The 23166-nt window shown below is 32.8% G+C and overlaps 1 protein-coding gene across 2 annotated transcripts in view; it reads right to left on the bottom strand.

Moving 5' to 3' along the window:
• Positions 1 to 23166, bottom strand: part of LOC125073347 (serine protease inhibitor dipetalogastin) — a 79743-nt gene that overhangs the window by 16139 nt on the left and 40438 nt on the right. For both annotated transcript variants that reach the window (XM_047684138.1, XM_047684139.1), the window contains exon 2: positions 17452 to 17596. In XM_047684138.1, the coding sequence (XP_047540094.1) occupies positions 17452 to 17500 (49 nt within the window). In that variant the 5' untranslated portion in view covers positions 17501 to 17596. The remainder of the gene's footprint in view (positions 1 to 17451; positions 17597 to 23166) is intronic.

Below are 23166 nucleotides of genomic sequence, written 5' to 3' on the forward strand. Positions count from 1 at the left end.
TATTAATCATGAACTCTTTGTAGTGCACAATTTAGCTGAGTTACTTACAAATCTCATGAAATATGTAAAACTAAGGTTTGTTTATCGATTTTCCTTCTTCCGTTGGAATAGACTATACTTATTTATAACGATAACGATACGATCCCGATTATATTCTCATCGAACTTCAACCGAACAACAACTACATAGTTAATTGAATAGGAAAACGGCTGAACGGCAACGATAACTTTTCGATTCGATTGCGTTAAGCTGACAATTTGTTCCTGGAATGGCCCCCTTTACGACTAAATTTACAATATGATAATTCTTAAATTTTATCAGCTTATCTGTACGAAGCTTAAACCAACGGTCACGGTGAATAGTGACTTCACGATGTGTGAATAAGAAATAACTTTAGAATGTTACTTTAACCGTTTTCTTTGAAGATGGAATTAGATTCGAAGCGGACGGTTTTTATCAAAATGAAAGTAATCTTGAATGGATACCGTTTTATTGAATCTCTAATTGAATTTGTAATTTAATTCATTGTCAATAGTAAGAATGGAGCTAGTTAAGAATTGTGTATTTTATACTAAGCTATAAAAACTTAGTCTCACTTAAGAAATGTGAATTTTATTGTATAATAGTAATGTTCCAATTTTGCAAACTTTTTTTTAAGTTATTGGCGGATTAGGAAGCAGAGATGAAACTATTTATAAGCCGTAGTTATTTTCGTAAACGGTTTTTATTTCACGGACATCGGTTATTATTTAATTGATATTTATATTTAAATAATAAGCCATCAAAACGATATATTAAGTTTTATTTTTTTTATAAACGAATAAAAAACGGATGAGAATAGAAAAAAAGATTTCCACTGAATCGTGTTATGCTCAAATTTCCAATAATGGTGGGTTTAGATATTCTACTGCCAAAGTACGTACTACTCAGAGTTTTTGTGTTCCGGTTTGAAGGTTAAGTGAGCCAGTGTAACCACAGGCACGAGATATAACTTCGAAACAAGGCACATTATATTAGTTCTCAAGATTGGTGGCGCATTGGCGATGGATAATATTTGAAGGGGCATGGTCTATAGGCGGTGATGACTACTGACTTTCAGGTGAACATTCGTTCGTCCGCCTACCCATATCATAAGAAAAAATAAAAAGATCTACGTGTTTCGTTGGTGGAAATTTCGTGGAATTCACCGAATGCTTATTTTTAAACTTGGCGACATTATAGCTTATAATTTGGCATACGTATATCCTGAAAACACATTTATTCCTATGAAGATACGCACAGACCGCCATACAATACCTTTATATAGCAGCCATATCCTAAACCATTCAAAATATCATTACAAGCCGCCATATTATTACAGGCAATACAATTTATTTCAATAACGAATGTCTGAACATCCTTAATAAATGGCCGGCAAGCATCGTGGGCGAGGACATGCGCGGGCGCAGGCTTCGATCCCCAACTACTATTTTGAATTTCATACGGAACCTGTTCGACCAGAACGAGATACATTGACATGGGTTTGATTCGCACGATTTAAGTGTGCCGATTTCTTCTCTACTGCATTTTTAAATGATTAAAAAATGGCTTCGGTTTGCAAGAGTACGGATAAAAGCTCTGATTAAAAGTAATTAGGTAAAATAAAACTTTCTCTATTCAGTGGAAATACTTGTTAATTTATAAACGTAATTAGTTTACTAAGATTCTTTACTTGAGTAAAGCGCTTAAGAAAAAAAACCTCTAAAGGCAAAAGACCACTTGGTTGTCTGCCTGTCCGTTTGTCTGAAAATCTATCATGAAATTGGGTAGCATGCCATATTTCTTAGAAAAAAACCGAAAACTGGTAAATCTTTCATTATTATTTGGTGGTACAGAACCCTCAGTGCGCGAGTTTGATTCGCACTTGTCGGTGCCTTATCCCGCCTTGTAAGTCAACCCGACTCGCATGCCGTGATGGCATGATGCTCTCTTATTTTGTCATACCCCTTCCCGCTCTCTTCGTTGCGTGTGACTGTCGCCTGCACTTATATTCTTAAATTATATGTTAATAGTTATTTATTTACTAACATAATTATAGTAGTCAAAAATGACAATCAACGTGAACGATTACAATTCATAGCATCTCATCTCTCAGCCGGAGGACGTCCACTGCTGGACATAGGCCTCTCCCAAAGATTGCCACAACGATCGATGTCAATGTTTTGGCCAATTTTTGATAAGTGACAACATTTTTAAATAAATTCGTATTGTAATTTTTTTGAAACGTCAACGAACTGTCAACGAGGGAATACAAGATGGTACGTCGTGTGCTTATAATGATATTGGCTTACTTACTATTCAAATAAACAGAGTAATACATTATATCACTGTTTTACTGGTAGAACAATTGCTGAGTAAGTGGTGGCCAAACAGCCCAGTCACCGTTTTTCTTAAATAAACTGTAAATTATACTAACCAGCAAAGTCAAACAATAGAGAAATAATTCCCAAATCTTTGACTTCGCTCAGATTGAGACATTTTTCACCCTTTGAGAATAAAAATTTGTAAATAAGTTCTTGAAGCATTTTCGTCACAAACTGAATTCCAATCGGGCGAACCACTTGTTCTACAAGCTTGTAAAGAAATACAAATAATAAATCATAAAGACTATGAATATGCCGTGAGAAATAAAATCATTGATATAAAGGTCATTAACCTCAATCTAAAACTAGTTTTACCGAAACGCCGAAAACCTTGTTTAATTATATAATCATATAACGTGACCTGACGTGACAAATATTTGCATATATTATACAATTTAGCTCGCCAAAGGCGTATCCACAATTTAATTTGCATAATAATAGCACAAAATACATCACATAGTTTGAATGGAATTAATGAGTAATTAGATTTTAAAATAGTATACGCTTGGTTTTTAATTTATCAAAGGGTCTATTACTAAGTCTATGATTGTGCAAATATACCACCCTCATAATCCGATGGGACGGCAACTTCAACTCAGGTTGTACGAGCTTTTCGCGGCACGGAAGTACACACTTTCAAATTCCATTCGCGCTGTTGCTGAAAAATATTCGTTAGCAAAAACCCAATCACTTTTTAACGGCCCGACCTGGAGTTTAAACCCAGGACCTGTATCCTTATATCAAGACCAAGGCACCATGAGTGTATAACAGTAGTAGATTATTTTAAAGTTCTTGTTTACCGCATCACGACCAATAAAAAACGGAATCTTTTGTCCGACTTATTATTTTTGCTTCAAGTGCGATGGAGGAGCCACGCAAGAGATCGGGTTGCAAATTTTAAAGTGTTATTTGATAATATGTCTGGAATCAAATTATTAAAACATAAATCAGTAGATAATATCTAAAACAACATACTTGAGCAAGCAAGATATATTCGATTTTTCCGCCCACTTTGCTGGATCTAAACTTGTAAGTTTTTTAAAAGGATTTATCTAAAACGATCTTGACAGACATACCGAGGATTTCACTTGACATTATTCAGGAACGTTAAGTCATACTTCCCAAAACATAATATGAACACAAAAAAGAATACCAAGATTTTATTGCGTTATCCAATTATGATTTCTGAATCCCAAAAATAAACCGAAATGTTTTGGAAAAATGTAGATAAATGTTCTTTTAAATCTGTTCAAAGAGAAAGGTCTGCGGTTCGTTTTGGGTCAAGAGTAATAAACAACTCTGTAAATCCTGATATTTGTAAGATTTTAAAGATTTTTTGTTCAAATATGTGATGTGCTAAAAACAAATAAAGGCTAATATTAAGTTTAAATAATAACTGTATTTTAGAATTTCCTCAGAAGAGACCAATTGATTTGCTTGTACATCCTGCCTCGGTTTATTTGAAAATGTTTTATCACGAGAGAGTAATAAAAGAAATTGGAAAAGGAATAACTGGTAAAGTACCTGACGATAACACATGCGTATTGCATTTGCTCCGTCAACGTTAACTAGACTTTGACACTAATGTAAAAGGAAGATGTTTGCCGAAACTTACACCAATCTTAACAAATTACAAAACAAGCTAAAGGATTCAATCAGCAATTGAATAAACTGCCTCGTTGCTCTAATTGGTTCAAACCCAGGTCGTGCCAGATTCAGATGGTCAGATTTTTCTGTCGAAATATCCTCAATCCAGGACTCTGGAATGTGGAAGCGTGTACATTCATGTGTCGAAAGAAAATAAAGCTGATGGTCCTGAGCCTGAACTCTTTTCGGTCGTGTCGAATTTGCCGTTTCATTGAATTAAGACAGTGAAGGATTAAAAAGTGCACTCATGTTGCACACACACTTGTACACTTGTATATACTGTGTAATTGTCTGGTCCTTTGAAATTTGCCTCCTGTGCATGTTATTACAATGGCCCATTTAAAAATATTGATCTTTAGACATAGAATACATAATGAGTTAGTTGTGCTCAGACACTTTATGGGACAAATATTGCAAGTGTAATGGCAAAGTCATATATGATGAATTATTCGTGAACTAAACTATAGAGTTAACACATCAACGATTTTAAATATGACATTTCATTTAAAGACTCAGTTCAAAACTTTTAATTCTAGCATTCGAATGTGAAAACCGTGCGTATTGTGAAAATACTAAAAGAATGCAAGTAACAGTAAAAACGTTTTTGGTAACAATGACGTGTATCGAATTATCGAGAGCTTGTGAATTGGAATGAGGCTTTCGAGGTTAAGGGTAAGCACACGTTTGTTTTAAGAAATGATTTTTTAATATAAATTTATCAAAAAATATTATTAACGTCTTTCATATTCGTGGATATCTTAGACAAAATGAACGGTGCCTATTGGCTAATTATTGTGCACGTAATATGGAATACAGTTCTAAATTCAAACCAGAAGTTCGATTTGTAAGAATACAATTCATATCTCACTCGTGAAATATTGACGAATTGATGATACGCCATTTTGATACGTGTATAATTTAGCTAATTTTACTATAACTTTGAAGTACTCTGTAAAAGCATCATTAATATGTTGTCGTATATCATATACAACATATATCTTCTAATGATTCATTGATTACAAGGATATCATGTCAATCTGATCATGTTATGGACATATTATTGTGTTAGAGTTACTTTTTTTGCACATTGTATAACTATAATTTATTAGAATAATTTAATTAATATTTTTTGACTATCTCCGATTGACTATTTTTAGAATATGTTGTAATGTAATATTTTAATTTTGATTAATACTGGCCGAACGTCCGATAATGGCCGGTAAGAAAATTTTAGTCTTGAAATCGAACGCGGCGGCAGTGTTTTGTTATAATGCTATTTTTTTCTAAATAATTAGAATTCAAAGGAGATTTGGAGAATACGGGATGTATTGTGAAACACGGATTAGTGGGTAAAATAAATGTTAAAATTGTGTTAATAAATCAATCAAGGATATCGTTGTTTGAACTTGCGACCATCCTAAGAATTGCTACAAGAAATATTCAACATAAATTACCAAGTTTCACTTACTCATTAGATATAGAATCGCCAAACAGCAATACTTGGTATTCTTGTCTCCGATTTGAGTGTGTGCAAGTATAACAGGCACAAGGGACGTAATATAACGTGACGTAGTTGGCGGCGCATTTAAAATTAAAGGAATGGTTAATATTTCTTACAGCGCCAATGTCTACGGGCGGCAGTGTATTACTTAAAAAAAATGCCGCACGATTCCAACTGCTGAGACTTTTGGATCATTAGAAATTTCTAGAAATAAAATTAATATTTCTTTGTTTTTACTGCTATTAATCTGAATCAGTTGAAACTTATTCAGTTAATATAATACTATCAATCTAGGGCGTTGACGCGAGTCGTAGATTATTAAAAAAAAATGGCTATGAAATGCATTCTGGATATTATTAGCTGGTATAAAATAAAAAATATTTAAGGTCATCGAATTAAGGCTTCTTTTTTGACTCGAGCATAAAAAAATATCGAGCTTACGGTATAGGTTTATTTACCTTTTAAAACTTGTAATTAAATGACTAAAAAGCGCTAACGGAACGTTGTTTTTGTAATTAATTATTTTATGGGCTTTTTTACGCCAAGTTCAATAAAATACAATGAACTCAGAAAGGTCAAACTCATAAATTTGTATGAAACAACTAAATTACATGATTGACTGTTTGGTTGTTTAGTGGGTAGCTGCTGTAATGTAGTTGATTACAGGGTCCTGATTACAAATCCCGGGTCGAGCTTGAATACAAAGTTAGACGAGTTCTTCTTTCGAGAAATCTCAGCAGCCTGGAGTCTCTAAGGTTATTCCCTTGCTTCAAAAACTTGAACCCGTTAGTCCAAAACATGGGCAAAAATTTTCTTAATTTATAACGGTAATCAGACGGTCCCGATTTTATTTAGTTCTAACTTCGACTTCACAAAAAAAACCCTTAGCTTAATCATTACTGAGGACTAATTCTAGTTATTTATATCGGTTAAGCTACGATCTCGATTCGATTTCGTATCGATTCGATTGGGATTAACTTTAAATTTGTAAGTAGAATTGGGTTTCCTACATACTGATAACTTTGCCGATTCATAAATTTAAGGCATATGTAAAAAATACATTTATAAAAAAAGCATATTATTTAATACAGGATTATATAGATGATAGAAAAGCATGGAGCTGATACTTGTTGACTTTCAGGCAGGATATATTATATACATATATAATTGTATTTAGCTAACATAACTTTGTGACCAAAGAAACGCTGGATGGATTGTGTGCAAGACGATATGACTGGAAAGAATGTTACTTGTGAGATGATGTCGGATAGAGAAGTATGGAAGAAGAAGACATGCTGCACCGACCCCAAATAAAATTGGGATAAGGGTAGGAGGATGATGATGGCTAATATAACTTATTATTTTAAATGTTGAAAAAGAGTAACTACTGAGTTTCTTGCCGGTTCTTCTCGGTAGAATTCGGTGGTAGCTTCACTTAATATAGTTTGTAAAATGACGATTCAAGAGTGCTTGTAAAAGCCTACTTGAATAAAGTTTATTTTGATTTTGTTCGATCGTGATGAATTTTCCGTAGAGGGAAAAGAGAGTACACACAGTTAGTTTGGCTATTCTTTGCTAAGACTGACCGCCGTCTCCGAAATCGGAGAGGAAGGCAACATCACACGATAGAAACAAAACTTTCTCTTTTAAATTTAACGAATGAGTATTTATTATCGCTTTTCTTAAGCAAAAAAATGTTCTTGCATTTTGTAGGCTATCGTTACGGTAACTAGTCGGGCCTACTTTGAGTTTGATTAATGAACTCATAATTTTCGTAATTAACATGGTTTCAAATGTAATTTCTCGTTTATCGTTTCATGTTTACAGTATCAGTTGATCTTGTAATGCAATCTCAATTATAATATTTTGAATTTTTTAACCAGTTTTTGTTAATTTTCGGTACATTTATCCTAGATTGTTTAATATGATTATACTATATATACCTCGATTTATAAGTGATTAATTAGTACTAATCATACGTGTTGCTTTGTGAAAGTTAATAAGATCGCTATCTTTATGTACAATTAAGATACCGATAGACACTAAAACTCGATGAGACCTCTTACAACAATAGTGAAAGTTAATTAACGCCTTAACTCTTTAGAACTGAAATGTAATATAATCTAATAATTTTAATATGAATAATATTATCTTCTACTTAGAATAACCGCTTTGAACTTGGCCGGCGCACTCTTCCGTGCTTTCTAAATTTCTAAATTTTTATAATGCTGTAATTTCAGTTTCTGAATTATACCCTGTAAAAATTAGCTTGATATTTTTGACAGATGAGCTAGTGATGGGAAGTAGTAGTCCAAAAATAACGTTTTAAAATACTTGTAACTGTGACGAAATGGTGAATTGTGTGAAATTCTTTATTTTTATTTAATCACAAGACATAAATTATTACGTAATTCAAAATAGAATTAAAATTTTTTTTACCTTATTTTTCTAAAAAGAGTTATACCAGCCAAAGAGACCCCAATCAATAGGACTCCCGTTCGTAACAATGACTTAACAATGATCTTTAATAATGTTTTTTTGTAATCGATATTTGTAACAGTTACAGTCTTATATTCGTATCCCATCCGTCCGACCGTTGTACCTAACATTGTACAAGCGTCTATTATTTTCAGTGTTCCTGAATTTTACTTTGAATCAATAAAAAAATTTAAAATTTTCTGATAACGCTTGAATCTTTAGGGACTTTTGTGCTGCATATATTTTTTTAATATTTTTACAATCATTAAATTAAGGAATATGTTCGTCATTGCAAAGCTATGTCGATCAAAAAAATTTACATCTGTCAAAAAGATCAAGCTAACTTGTACAGGGTATAGTAGGAAGTCTGTAATGTCAAACATGACCGTGCCCTCATACGAGACAGCTTTCGATGATCGTAATTCACAACTGCATCGCTTGTTGACTTTGAGAAAGTCTTAACGCACGTAAGCCAATATACACCTAATCCTCACAGATTAAAACTCAAAATTGTTTGAAATGGTTATGTTTTGTGTGCTTTGTGTTCAATAGACCTTCATTATTTGACTGTTAAATTATGTTAAGAGAAATTGCAAACACGTTAGCTGTTATAATATTGAATACGAAGGGCTGAGCTCGATCTAATAGTTGATGTGTGAACTTTAGTTTCTTAGTTAACCAAGCCACTGCCAGTGGAGTGAATCTTACAGGATATAAGTTTGACTATACCAACTAAAGAGATCCGTCATAAGGACTCCCGTTCGTATCAATAACTTAACAATGTTTTTTTGTAATCGATATTTGTAACACGTATGTATTTTTGAAATATTGATCTGACGGACGGAGTAGAAGCGTCAATAGCGCAATAGTTTAAGGACCGCCTTGCAATGTAAAAAGTCGCAGGATCGATGCTGAATTCCCGATCACTTGGGTTATTGTCGTCCCCAATACTAACACAAGGGTAATCTTAAATGAACGGGTAAATAGAAACATTAGTAATTCTTAAAAAAAAACACATTGCCTAATTGTTTAATAATTAAAATATGCGAACTTTTGATTATACATAATATGACATAGATATATATATATATTTTTTTTACATTAACAACCTGTAAATTTCCCACTGCTGGGCTAAGGCCTTCTCACCCTTTGAGGAGAAGGTTTGGAGCATATTTCACCATGCTGCTCCAATGCGGGTTGGCGGAATACACATATTTCAGAATTTCGTTAAAATTAGACACATGCAGGTTTCCTCACGATGTTTTCCTTCACCGCCGAGCACGAGATGAATTATAAACCCAAATTAAGCACATGAAAATTCAGTGGTGCCTGCCTGGGCTTGAACCCGAAATCATCGGTTAAGATGCACGCGTTCTAACCACTGGGCCATCTCGGCTCTCGATATATAATATATATATAGACAGTTCCGAAGACACGTTAGCTTTGAATCCACAAAGATCGCTAAAAAATCTCGTGTTCTAACCACTGAGCCATTTCACTTTTCCCAGAAACGTTATTACGACATTGAACTCAGATATTACAAAATTTCTCCTCGATAGGATGCACTCTCACTGCGTCGTTTCTAGTGTCTCTAGTTTTTATTAAGTCTACTATTAGCTTCTTAGTTTGTCCAGGAATGCTGTTTAGTCACTCCTTATAGATCTCGAACAGCGCTTGCTATTTGCACCTTTCTCATATCAAGTCTTGTCGAAGCTTAAATCTCATGTCAACAAAAACATCGCTTAACACGATACATTACTCAATAAAACATACAGATGATAAAAAAGCGTGGAGTTCGAATTCGTTGTATTACATGTAGGATTTATAATTGATAATTATGTAAGTTGAGTAACAGTAACTAATGAGTTTCTTGCCGGTACCTTTCGTTGGAACCTACATTTAAATCACTAGCTTTACATTTAATACAATTCTGTAACATGAGGATTCAAAAGTACTTCAATGAACTTAATTCAATGCAGAATAATTTGATTTTAAATAAAGTGTCTTCGTTGTGTTTAAAATTAAATTATCATGTATATGATCCACTGCTGAAGGCAGACCTGATATTCCTTGGGAGGAGGTTTTAGAGCTTATTTCTCTATAGTAATCGATGACAGGTTTTGTGACGATGTTTTTTTATTCATTAACAACGAGATCAGAGAATTATAAACAAAAATTAAGTATATGAAAAGTTGGTAAAGGTTTGAACTCGCAGTCTTTGGTTAAATTCTACGTTATCTAACGATTGTGATATCTCGGCCTTTTTACTAAGTTATATGGCTATAATATTCCATTGTTATATAGTCATATACTTAACTACTTGAGACAAAATAGTTCCCATCGTTTTATTTAATTTATTTTAAAACAAAATGCTATCTCTTTTTAGAATATATTTCATGGATATCAAGAATATGAGTTTATAGTAGGTTTTTGAAAATCGTGTGAACATAAACATAAATACATAATGTTTGTCGTGTTATATATGCAATTTATATGTAATTATACTAATTTAAATAAAATCATAGTATATATGTATATAAAATTCAAGTCTAAAATACATAAAAACACAAGCCCCAGGCTTTTATCGATCCGCAATATAGCTGTATAACTTAAACTTCCCAATCGGTTTCAACCTTCAATATTGTATTTAACTAACATGACTGTATTTTTAGATGTAGAAAAAGAGTAACTCCTGAGTTTCATGCCGGTTCATCTCGATTGAATCTACATTCCGAACCGGTGGTAGCTTTACTTAATATAGTTTGTTAAATGACGATTCAAAAGTTCTTGTAAAAGCCTACTTAAATGAAGTATATTTTTATTTGATTTAATACGATAACAATTACATACAAGGAGATTTCTTGTTTAATTAAAAATAATCATGTAGAATAAATACACTCATTACATTTACAGCTTAAACAGGTAATCGGTGATCTTATCTTAAACTTGGTTTTTACACGATTTCGTATTTAAACAAATCTAGAACGAACGGTAACTATACTTTCTTTCAATTTACATTCCTTCGAGTCCTTGTGACCAATTCTTGGCAGTTTCGTATAAATTTAACGCGATGTGCTGTCCGTACACTTGTATCTCTTCCATACGAACACTATATTATTGTTAAAAAATAAATAACGACAGTAAACCCGATTAAAAAGATTTGGAGCCGCTGCTCTTAATAATCTTTTGTTTAATCATTGTTAATATGATGTTAAATAATATTTGCTTAGTGGTAGGGCTTTGTGCCTGTAAATTTCCCACTGCTGGGCTAAAGGCCACCTCTCTCTTTGAGGAGAAGGTTTGGAGCATATTCCACCACGCTGCTCAAATGCGGGTTGGTGGAATACATATGTGGCAGAATTTCGTTGAAATTAGACACATGCAGGTTTCCTCACGATGTTTTCCTTCACCGCCGAGCACGAGATGAATTATAAACACAAATTAAGCACATGAAAATTCAGTGGTGCCTGCCTGTGTTTGAACCCGAAATCATCGGTTAAGATGCACGCGTTCTAACCACTGGGCCATCTCGGAAAAAAGGGCTTTGTGCATGTCTGGGTATGTACCACCATACGTACCACTCATCACATATTATATTTATCCAAATAACAATACATGATACTATTGTGTTCCGGTTTGATGGGTGAGTGAGCGATTATAACTACACCCTAAAGGTATATAATATCGTAATTCCAAAGATTGTTGGCGCATTACGTTATAAGTTGAATATTTGTTACAGTAACAATGTCCACGCGTAGTTGTAGGTAGTGTCCTACACATAAAAAATAACGTAGATCAGTGTTTCTCAAATTTTTTTACGTCGAGAAAATTTCGTGGTATTATGAAGGAACACTCAAAGTGACTTCACGAAGCACCGCTGCTGATTGACTGTCTCGTCTTACTTGATTGTCCGTGTTTAATATAACATATACAAATATACACCAGATAATCAATTTTATTTTAACCGCAAAACGTGTCAAAATGCTTAATAAATTCGACGGAAATATCGAGGTATTCGTGGCGATATATAAATATAATAACTTAAATATTGATGGTAGAATTTCATGATTAAATCTCTCTTAACTCATTATAAGTATTAATCATTAGAAATTATTAATAACATGACGTCATATGTATACCGAAAAAACAAATTCTTTAACAATTAAATTAAATAAGCTACTTCGTTAAATTTATTTTAATTTATTCATAATTCCATTATCAAACATTATCTTTTATTTCTTAACAACTCTAATAATTTAAAATCTAACAATGTTCGTTGAAAAAATGTTATAACAATAACTCTAAATAATGAAAGGGCGTGTTTTGAAAAGAATGAGGTTAGACGAGTCGTTTTATAAACGTGTAGTTTAATAATATTAAATTATGGAAACAGTTTAAAATGCCCAGTGCTACCATATATAAAAAATATACGGGACATTTTCAAATAATATTTATTTTAGGAAACACATTTTTTTTAATAATTACGAATGTATATTTCTACTATTTATTCGTATGAATTTAATCTACTTAAAAAATAACAATTATGAAACAAAATTTTGTAACTTGATATAAAAAAAAGTACTTTGAAACTTTTAGATTTAAAAATAATATAATATCAATTAAAAATGAGCAAATAAACTTGCATTGAATGCCGCCTAGCGATGTGAAAGTCTGACAGGTGACAAGGTTAATCCTGGCTATACACTCAATTGGATGGGTAAATTTAATTAAAAACAGGCCTTGCTAGATTAAAAAAAGAGTTTCAACTGGTGATAAATTTAAAAAAAAAACTAATCTAATCTCAAAACATGGACACACTACTGTCAAAATGTTAATATTCATAGAGCTACAGACGGAACGCAACTGCATACTAATCCGGTTATCTTCACAATTACCTAATTTTGTTCGTACGTGGCACATTATCCCAGCTTCACTGCACTAATCTATTTTAAAGCGGCTATCTTTTGACGTAAAAAAAACTAGTATAATTATGATAATCTAGAGGAAATATTTCGAAATGCTTTTTCTTTCATTGTATTGCTGATGTTTTTCTTGGTGGTGGGGCTTTTTGTAAATCTATCTGGGTAGTAGTACCACCCCCTCATCATATATTCTACCGCCAAACAGTAAGACTATTTTCTGGTCCGATAACATTTCATAAAAAAAAATGTTTGATATCAAGGTATTCCATTTACTTCTAGGTGTCTCGTGTGTCGTAAAACAGCACGCCATTAAATTTGATACCTTTCGCAGTAGCTCAAGTCTTATAAATACACACGCAAGTGGAGATACCATAATATAAATATAATTATATAAATAACAGCTGATATCAAGAAAAATTACGAAGTTTAATTAGTGAAATGGCGTTTAGGAAGGTACACAAATGATCACTCAATCCACTTCTATACACCACTACTTAGTATCATTAATTTCCAGCTTGAAGGGTACCAGGTACAGGCCTGAGGAACATACAACTTCTAAGTTTCCAAAGTTAGTGGAACATTGGTGATTTAAGGAATATTTAAGACTCCGATCCCAATTAAGAAAGATGCGGAACAGTGTAGCAATTTGCTAGTTCGCATTTGGAGTCAGCACAATTATTCTTCTTTCTTCCATGTCCATCTCTAGTCATGACATTAACTCCTTGAAAATATCATCCCTCACACAGACCATCTTCATTTAATCGTATAATACTCTTCCTTTAAATCTGTTTACATCGATGTTATGTATAATATGACAACGCAATCACAGATCAGCTCGTAATAATTCATATCGAGACTAGAAATCAAATCGACAGCAACCAGTATAAAATTATCTCCGACAGCACTAGTTGCTCCCATAATGTAGTACCTGATGTTATGCAAAGCTTAACTTATGCGATAAGTCCAAATGTATTACGGATAAATCTTCATCGTTTAACATAAACTTGACTAGTTGGCGAACCAGTCGCTAGATTTTATTTATTTTTATCTTACAACATTGACAGTATTTTGTGACTGATCGATTTGGATAAATTTTCATCGCTTAGCATAAACTTTAGTTGACCAACCAGTTGCTAGATTTTGTATGTATTTTTTTTTATCTTGCAACATGTACAATATTTTTAGTCACGCTTAAACGCTTATAAATATTATATAAGTTTTTCATATAAGGCTGGTTTATGAGTTACTAATAATCTCAAACACTGAACAGTTGGTGCTATAGACCACTAGAGTTTCTCGATAGAATCTACATCACGGACCGGTGATTTTACATGTAATATAATCGTTTAAAATGTGCGTTTATTCTAATTTTGTTTTTGGAATTATTGATAAAATACTTTTTGAAAGAACCCTTAATGATATGTTTTTATTTTACTTTTAGAATGTTATATTTTAAATATAACGTATTTCTTGTTTATTTATCGTCTCATACCAAAGACATTCAAATCTATTACAATCAGATGATAAATTTCCATCATTTATCATGATCCAGACAAGTCGGGCGACTGGTTGCAAGATTTATCGTGTTTTTCAAGGAAATATCTTGTCTGGATTTCTTTGGTAGATCTATTTATCCTGTACTGTTTGTTTATGATTTACTCATTGATAAGAATAACTGTAAAATTGTCTGTTTGTATTAAACATGTTGTCGCTCGTGGTTTCGCTCGCGTTTAAGGGTTTGGTCGTCGGGTGCTAGGCATAAAAAAGCCTATGTCCTTCCTTGGGATGGCAAGCTTGGTTCTTATAAGATTTCATCAAATTCGGTTAAGTTATTTTGTCGGGAAAGACCAACATTTGCATCATCATTTTTTAAATGCAAAGAATATAATATGATATAAGACTAATAGAAAAAAAAACACATGGTGCAAAAAACTGGTGTGATCGTTTATACTTTACAGCTATCTACACTCAGACAATCTTTAGTGGATGAAGTTTTAAAAGATCAGATAAGTGTGTTAATTTTTAATTTTAATTTAAATTATTGAACAAAATACAAAAATAAACGTAGAATTAAATATAACCTTATTTATGAAACATAATTTTTAATTTACTGTCTGGGTAGGTACCACCCACTCATCAGATATTCTACCGCCAAATAACAGTACACTTTATTGTTGTGTTCCGGTTAGAAGGGTGAGTGAGCCAGTGTAATCACAGGCACAAGGGACATAACATCTTAGTTCCCAAGGTTGGTGGCGCATAGGTGATGTAAGGAATGGTTAATATTTCTTACAGCGCCTTTGTCTATGGGCGGTGGTGACCACTTACCATCAGGTGGCCCATATGCTCGTCCGCCAGATATATATATATATATATACATAACAAAAGGAAATATGTATATATTTTAATAGATTTCATACACCATGTCTATAATACCGTTATAGTTTATTCGCTAAAAACAATAGTGTAACATGCACGTGTTACAACGTATCGTAATACACTGAACAGTGATAAAAGCGTACAGTGTGCTCATTCATTTACACATACATCTCCATTCATTATTTGTTTCCGTTGTATCGATATCTACGCTAAGAAAGAAAAGAGTAAACGAAGTAAGCGCTTCTTAAAGGTAAGATGCCGTATGCCGTGACCGTAGCCTAAATTACTCCTTATTACATCAGCTGTCTGCCAGTGAAAGTCCCGTCAAAATCGGTTCAGCCATTCCAGAGATTAGCCGGAACAAACAGACAGACAGACAGGCAGATAAAATATGAAAAAGATGTTATTTTGGTATATGTACCATGTTTACATACAAAGGCATTTAGTAAAAAGCAGTTATTTTAATAGTAAAAACAAACACTCCAATTTTATTATACGTACAGAAATACGGGCCAATGGGCCACGTGATTGTAAGTGGTGAACACTGAAAATAGACATTGGCGTTTATTTTGTTTACGTCATTCGGATACTAAATAAATAGTGTTTCTTAATTTATAAATTAATTCAATAATCAAAAAAAAAACAATTGACGGTGCATATTTGCCTGGCGACAACGTTTTTACTAGATGTAAACAATTATTCAACGTTATAACTCTTGCGCACGTATGACACTAGAGCGAGAGAGATAGATAACTGTTAACATTATATAAATAAAAATTGTAAATTTCAAGTAATAAAATAATTTCTATGAACTAAAATAGATAAATAAAAAAGCCGAATATGTTTTATACCTCTCTATCCATTAGTCAAATAACCATATAATCAATTCTTCAACCATTGATAAATCACTTGTAAATAACAAACATAACAGATCGAAATGTCACATTAACGGTCATTGTCGGTGCGCGTGCGCACGTCATCGATCACGTCCCATCGATCAATTATTTAGCATGATTAATGTTAGTGTCGGTTGTTTGTAAAAAAAAAAGAGGTTTATGGTACGATATATCAATAATTTAATATAATAATCTAATTTTTTTTTTTTTAATCATATCTATATGTGTATAAACAATCTAAGCTTTTTTTTAATATAATCTGTCCGATTTTTTAGTTCTTAAGTTTATTATTAAAATAATGCATAAAATTTCACATAAAAAACGATATCGTATTTGATAAAAAAATGTTTTTTTTTTAATTAAAGACAAGTGTGTCACCAGCATAACTATAAAATATCAATCATGATTAAATTGAACTCATTTTAACTTATTAAATTACAGTTAGTAAACTCGTTAACACGGCTTTTAATACAATAATTATCATTATAAAATATAAAAGGGTCAATAACTTTAGTATTTTTATTTGGGTTCTTGGAGACGCATCTTTACTTTAAAAAGAAAAATATAGTTATTTAAAGACATTTACATTAACAAAACAAATATTTAACAATGAAAGATAAAGGACACAAAGGGAAAAAGTTTTTAACAAATATTAAAACTTTCAGCCGCTTTCAAGCGCTGTATTGGATAAAAAAAATCTAATCTAATTGTTTTATACAACATGCTGAATTAGCTATTGATTAGTTTATCAATAAACTTTAAATTAAATTAATAACTTTAGGTTTGAAGTGCACAAGAGTGAAGCCAGTGGAATTACAAGACAGAGACACGTAACATCTTAGCGCCCAAAGTTGGATTAGCATTGGTATTGTAAGGAATAGTAAATATTTCGTGGCAGTGTGTCCAGTTCCAGTCAAGTGACCCATTCTGCCATTCACCTTTATTATTAAAAGACACACAATTTCCCTCGATCTTTTACAATCATTGACTAATGAGCGAACAACAGTAAAACTTAAATATATATTTTTTATGATTTAGGTAGACTAGCATATGAGACAATGACGCTGTAAGAAATATTTATATACTTACATAGCCAATGCGTTACCAACCTTGGAAACTGTCATGAAGATGTCATGTCCCAATACAAATAATGATACGACATTAAATACATATATATATTTCAATGTTTTCTTTTTTTAAATATAATATGTCACAAATAAACTCACCAATGATAAGAAACGTTGCAGTCGCTAGGAAGTGAGATCTGAACTCCATTTTGATCACAATAATTTAACACTATTAGTTTTATATGAACACTAATATCTTATAACAACACTTTTGATTATGGTCAGTCGTCCATGGTGTTTTGATCTGTAACAAAGGAAAGTATGATAAGTATACTTCAGTACCAAACACGTTAATAGCGCAGTGGATTGCAAATTGGATGTAATGAGAAAGTTACGGGTTGAATAATGATTGTTTTCGGCTTTTAGCCCAAGTTTAACACAACAATATTTATAAAAATAATTAAAATACCACTTTAAATGTCGAGCTAGGTGATAAAGAGCCGAGATGGCCCAGTGGTTAGAACGTGTGCATCTTAACCGATGATTTCGGGTTCAAACCCAGGCAGGCACCACTGAATTTTCATGTGCTTAATTTGTCTTTATAATTCATCTCGTGCTTGGCGGTGAAGGAAAACATCGTGAGGAAACCTGCATGTGTCTAATTTCAAACGAAATTCTGCCACATGTGTATTCCGCCAACCCCCATTGGAGCAGCGTGGTGGAATATGCTCCAAACCTTCTCCTCAAAGGGAGAGGAGGCCTTTAGCCCAGCAGTGGGAAAATTTACAGGCTGCTAATGCTAATGCTTTAAATGTTCGAATGCTGGTCAATGATCTACTCCGCTCTTGAGAATATCCATATTTCAGCCGAACCAACACGGCTCCGTGCAGGTCGTGATCAAACCTGCATGTATCGGATACAAATATGTCACATATGAATCCATCAATCAGAAATAGAGCAGCGTGGTGGATTAAGCTTAAAGCCTTCTCCTCAACCAAGGCCAGAGGCCTAAGCACAGGATTCGGATGTTACTTTACTTCTAGTTTATTCCAGTCAACGCAAGATATATATATATATATAGCTCAAGTTTATCCACATACACAGTTGCACTCTTTGTCCATGACTCTCTTAAGGCATTAGACTGCTAACTTATACGACCGGAATCAGTTTAAGCGTAGAACCATCGGTTTAAGTTGCTTCACAAACCACAAAAGTTCCAGTCAAAAACGCAAAACGGCTTGAAGTCAAGGCCTTAAAGTCGGCAACCTTACGAGGCAGTACTTGGTATATATGTTACTGTAAAAGCTCGAACTAAGGTAAATCTTAAGATTTTCCAGTAAAACCTAAGATTTACCGATTATGAATGGCAAATGTCCATAAATCTTTGGGATTCGAACTTTTACCATCATTCACTTAGTAAATCTTAGGATTTACATGTTAGGTTAGGTTAGGTTGGAATGGTAAAAGTCCGAAAAAGTCGTCCATTTATAATAAATACTTACATTAACCAACTCATGTCGGTAAATCTTAGGGTTACAGTAACATATACATATTCACAAGAACACTATATTTATTAAATTAAATTTTCGCAAGCAACGTGTATGTATAAGTTATCTAATTATAAAACTCAATAATATAACTGGCAAGCGAAAGCCGAGTTTTCTCCTAAACTCCGATTGCATTCAAAACACTCAGCCGTAAGCCCCATGCGGGTTACGAGTAATCCATCACTTTCTCTCTTGATTTAAACAACGAACGTTACAGTTTTTCCTGGACGACTTCTCACATTCCAATTAGATCAGTCGTGATGTGATTTACATTTGCTGTGACGTCACTGAAACTGAGCCTGGGCTTAAACGGCATTCTTGAATTTTGATATTGTTTAGGAATCTAGACGGTCAGCTTACTTTGTATAATTAATAAGTTGTGATTTTAATATTTGTACATGAGAGAGATAAGTGGATACTTGAAATTCAAGCTCTTAATCTCGAAGACACTTCGTAGGGATCGTTCCCTTGGTCTTCACAAATTTACGACAATGGATGGGTGATATTATTTGTAGGATAGAAGAAGGATAGTCTTTCGTTCCACTTACTTTAAAGCGTAGTGCATTAACGATACTCATGTTATCCGCGGCCTACACGAGAAGGGAAGTACGTTATACGTCAAAATCATAACATTGACAGTTATCATCGTTTCAATATACGCATTATCAAACATACGCTACAATATTTTACCGCATAAAAAAGGGGTGATTGGGGGTTTAAGGTATAAAAAGTAGTTTCTTTCCTTATTTGGGATTCCAGCTTACTTCATTTTAGTTTAGTGGTTTAGCCGGTAAACGAATTACAAGTTTAAGCGCTAATCAATCAATCAAAATATACTTCGTTCAAGTAGGCTTTTACAAGCACTTTTGAATAGTCATTTAACAAACTATTTCAAGTGAAGCTACCATCGGTTCGGGATGTAGATTCTACCGAGAAGAACCGACAAGAAATTCAGTAGAAAGATTTTCGTATTTACAATAGTATAGATTATACATTGCTTGGCAACCCTGACACCTTTGAACTTCCGTTTACAAGTACCATAGACTACACTTGCAAACGTAATGACGTCTCTCTCAATAAGGATTCAAAAAAAGAACATGATAAGTTGAGCTGCATTCGTTATTCGATCACTAATCCAATTACGGTAATAGCATTTTATAGGTGGTCTAGAAGCATTCGCAAGCTGTTGATTGGCTGGATAAATATATCGCAGAATCAGATTATGTCGTAAAGCAATCGATTCAAATATTAATATATTATATATAAATAATAAATATTGGACAACATCACATACATTACTCTGATCCCAATGTAAGTAGCTAAAGCACTTGTGTTATGGATATCAGAAGTAACGACGGTACCACAAACATCCAGACCCAAGACAACATAGAAAGCTAATGAAATTTTTCTACATCGACTCGGCCGGGAATCGAACCCGGGACCTCGGAGTAGGCGTACCCATGAAAACCGGTGTACACACTACTCGACCACGGAGGTCGACAGTTTGCGTCGATCGCTTTACGAGAATACTCATATAAAAAAATGGATTTTGTGATAAGTATTAAACTACTACTACTACTAAACGTTGGAATGGTATTATAGTTATACCATTCCAACGTTTGACGACTAAGGTGGTATGTCTCGCTCACTCGCCATTCAATTCGGAACACAGGAATTTAAATACAAAGTAACAAAGTAGCAGGCTGTAAATGTACCACGGCTGGGCTGAAGGCCTTAAAGCTTGTTACACCACGCTGCTCCAATGTGGATTGATGGATACACATGTGCCAGAATTTCATTAAAATTAAACACATGCAAGTTTCCTAACGATAACACGAGATTACAAACACAAATTAAGCACATGAAAATTCAGCGGTGCTTGCCTGGTTATGAACTTGCAATCATCGGTTAAGATGCACGCGTTCTAACCACTGGGCCATCTCAGCTTAAAGACAAAGGAGAACGTCAATTATTTTTTCTAACCTTTCTATCATTTTATAATATTATTTTTATTTTTTTATTTTAAAGGGAGTAACAGTTACGTAATAAAAAAACTAAGCTAAGCATAAACCAATTAAGTCATCTCAAATTATACAAATAAATAAGACTTACAAAAAAAAAACGTAAAAAATTTAATATCCACTTTAAATTTTAAGTCGAATATCAATCGAGTAACAACAACAAAATTGTGTGTTATTTCTGACGGTACATTTTTTTATATTTTAACAGATATCTATTTTTGTTCTTTTTTTGAGTCGAATATATAAGGAATATGACTAGACTACAATAGACTGCTATAAACTATAGACTATCCTGGATATTGCTGATTTCGTCTGGTGCAGTAGCAATGACGACAGACGGTGTCATTAAAGCTTCACGACGAGACATGCTTAATGCTTATCGTACGGTTGTCAGAATAATGACGTTTATGGTATGTTGAAATAAAACTATCGTTTTTCGACGTTTCGAGCACTTTGCAGTGTTCGTGGTCACGGGCAGACAGAAACGTCGGGATGTTAAAATAAAATAATTAATATACGCGATTAAATCCGTTAAAAACTAGTTTTATTTCAATGTGTAATAATAGCGAAAATCTAAGACAACATTATGGTATGTTGGTTTTTTTTAGAATACATTGTCTACGTAGATGCTTATTTGTTGGTTTTTGTAAGATCCCGTTTCAAAATTATTTAAATAAAATTGTATGGACTTCTTTAACAACGTAACAATCGAGCAAAAATATTAAAGAATCACAGCATTGAGCACCTTATAGTCTTTAAATTATGGCCTAAAATTCCGTAACCTTGTTTTGTATATAGCTGGTTAAAGTTGTCATTGATAATTAGTTCTTCAGAAAACCAAACCAGAATGAAGATTAACATTACGGAATGTTTCGTTATTTCGTCCGAAATGAAATAATAAGTAATAATTATTTATATTTTGTAATTTGAAATAATGACCATTTATTTTGGCCGACGAAAACTTTAATGGTACGACCGGTAGCAGTTTCTTCTTAAGGACAAGATACAGATTTGAATTCCAGATAAATGCAAGGAGAGTTAATCATTTCTTTGATTATATAATTGAAAAAAATATAGTTTCGCTGATTTTTTTTTTCTTTTAGATTTAACAGTTTTTTTTTTTTATATTGACAATTTATTATTATTAAATGAAGACTTTTGACTTAGCTCTCGAATATTGTTTAACTAAGACAATGACACAGAGGCACAACTTAGGACAAAATATCTAAAGGTCAACTATAACTAAACCCGATGTCTAGTTAATTTCATTGCTAGCATCAGGTTATATTAGTACCTATTTCTCCGAGCATACGTAAAGTAACTACTGCTAAGTGTTTATGAGTTATGAGGGCATTTAAGACGTCGTAAAACGCAGATATTATAAATATTTATAACACATGTAAATTAAAATAATATGAATCCGTCTTGAGTTAAAATTGAAATACGATAGGAAGAGACTTGATTAATTCTAAGCGATTACGAATTTATAAAAACTAGTGTTTAATAAATAAGGTTCTAATGTGATACATTTTTGATAAAGAGCTTGGATTTAAATTCAATTTGCATACAGGATAAATAAGTTTAACGGTAAATTACGATTACTACATTTACTATGATTTAATAGAGTACTGAGCTCCTTGCCAGTTCTTTTCGGTAGAATCTATTGCGTGGTATTAGTATTTATTAATTTTCGTGTATATATATATATATGTTTTATTTTATTTAAATAAGATACATAAACTTATGTTAAGTAATTACTGACTTTATTGAAATTAGTGATCGTTTTAAATTTAATTCAATCTTATCTCTTATCTTTTGAAATTATTTTTAAAATCTTAGTTCTCTTATGAAACTATTGCGTCCGCTTTCAATCTTTTTCGTATAATAGTGAATATAATAGAAAATGAGTTAGAGCCTGTTCAATGATGGTTTTTATTTTTTATTAGTATGTATGCATTTAAATCTAAAAAACATTTTCATCCAAATTAAAATCACGTGTGCTCTCAGCGGAAATGCTATTAAAACGACCAATATTTATCGTAATCGTAAAAGCGTTCCTTTTCTTCTATACAAAATGCTAAATAATATTTTGAAAAAGTAACAACCGTGTAAAAGTAACATTATAAAAATACCAGCAAATAAAATTAAAGTATTCCCATAAAACATTCACACGACAAAGTCTTTACAACTACGTGAAATTTTTTACTCATTAAGGAATGTTTGTATCAAAAACTTAGTTAAAAAAATAAGCAAAAACGTTTCAGACACAAAGTAACATAATGCTGCCAAAATAAATAAACGCGATA

The sequence above is a fragment of the Vanessa atalanta genome, chromosome 24 (assembly GCF_905147765.1).
Source record: "Vanessa atalanta chromosome 24, ilVanAtal1.2, whole genome shotgun sequence".
In the NCBI taxonomy this organism is placed as follows: domain Eukaryota; kingdom Metazoa; phylum Arthropoda; class Insecta; order Lepidoptera; family Nymphalidae; genus Vanessa; species Vanessa atalanta.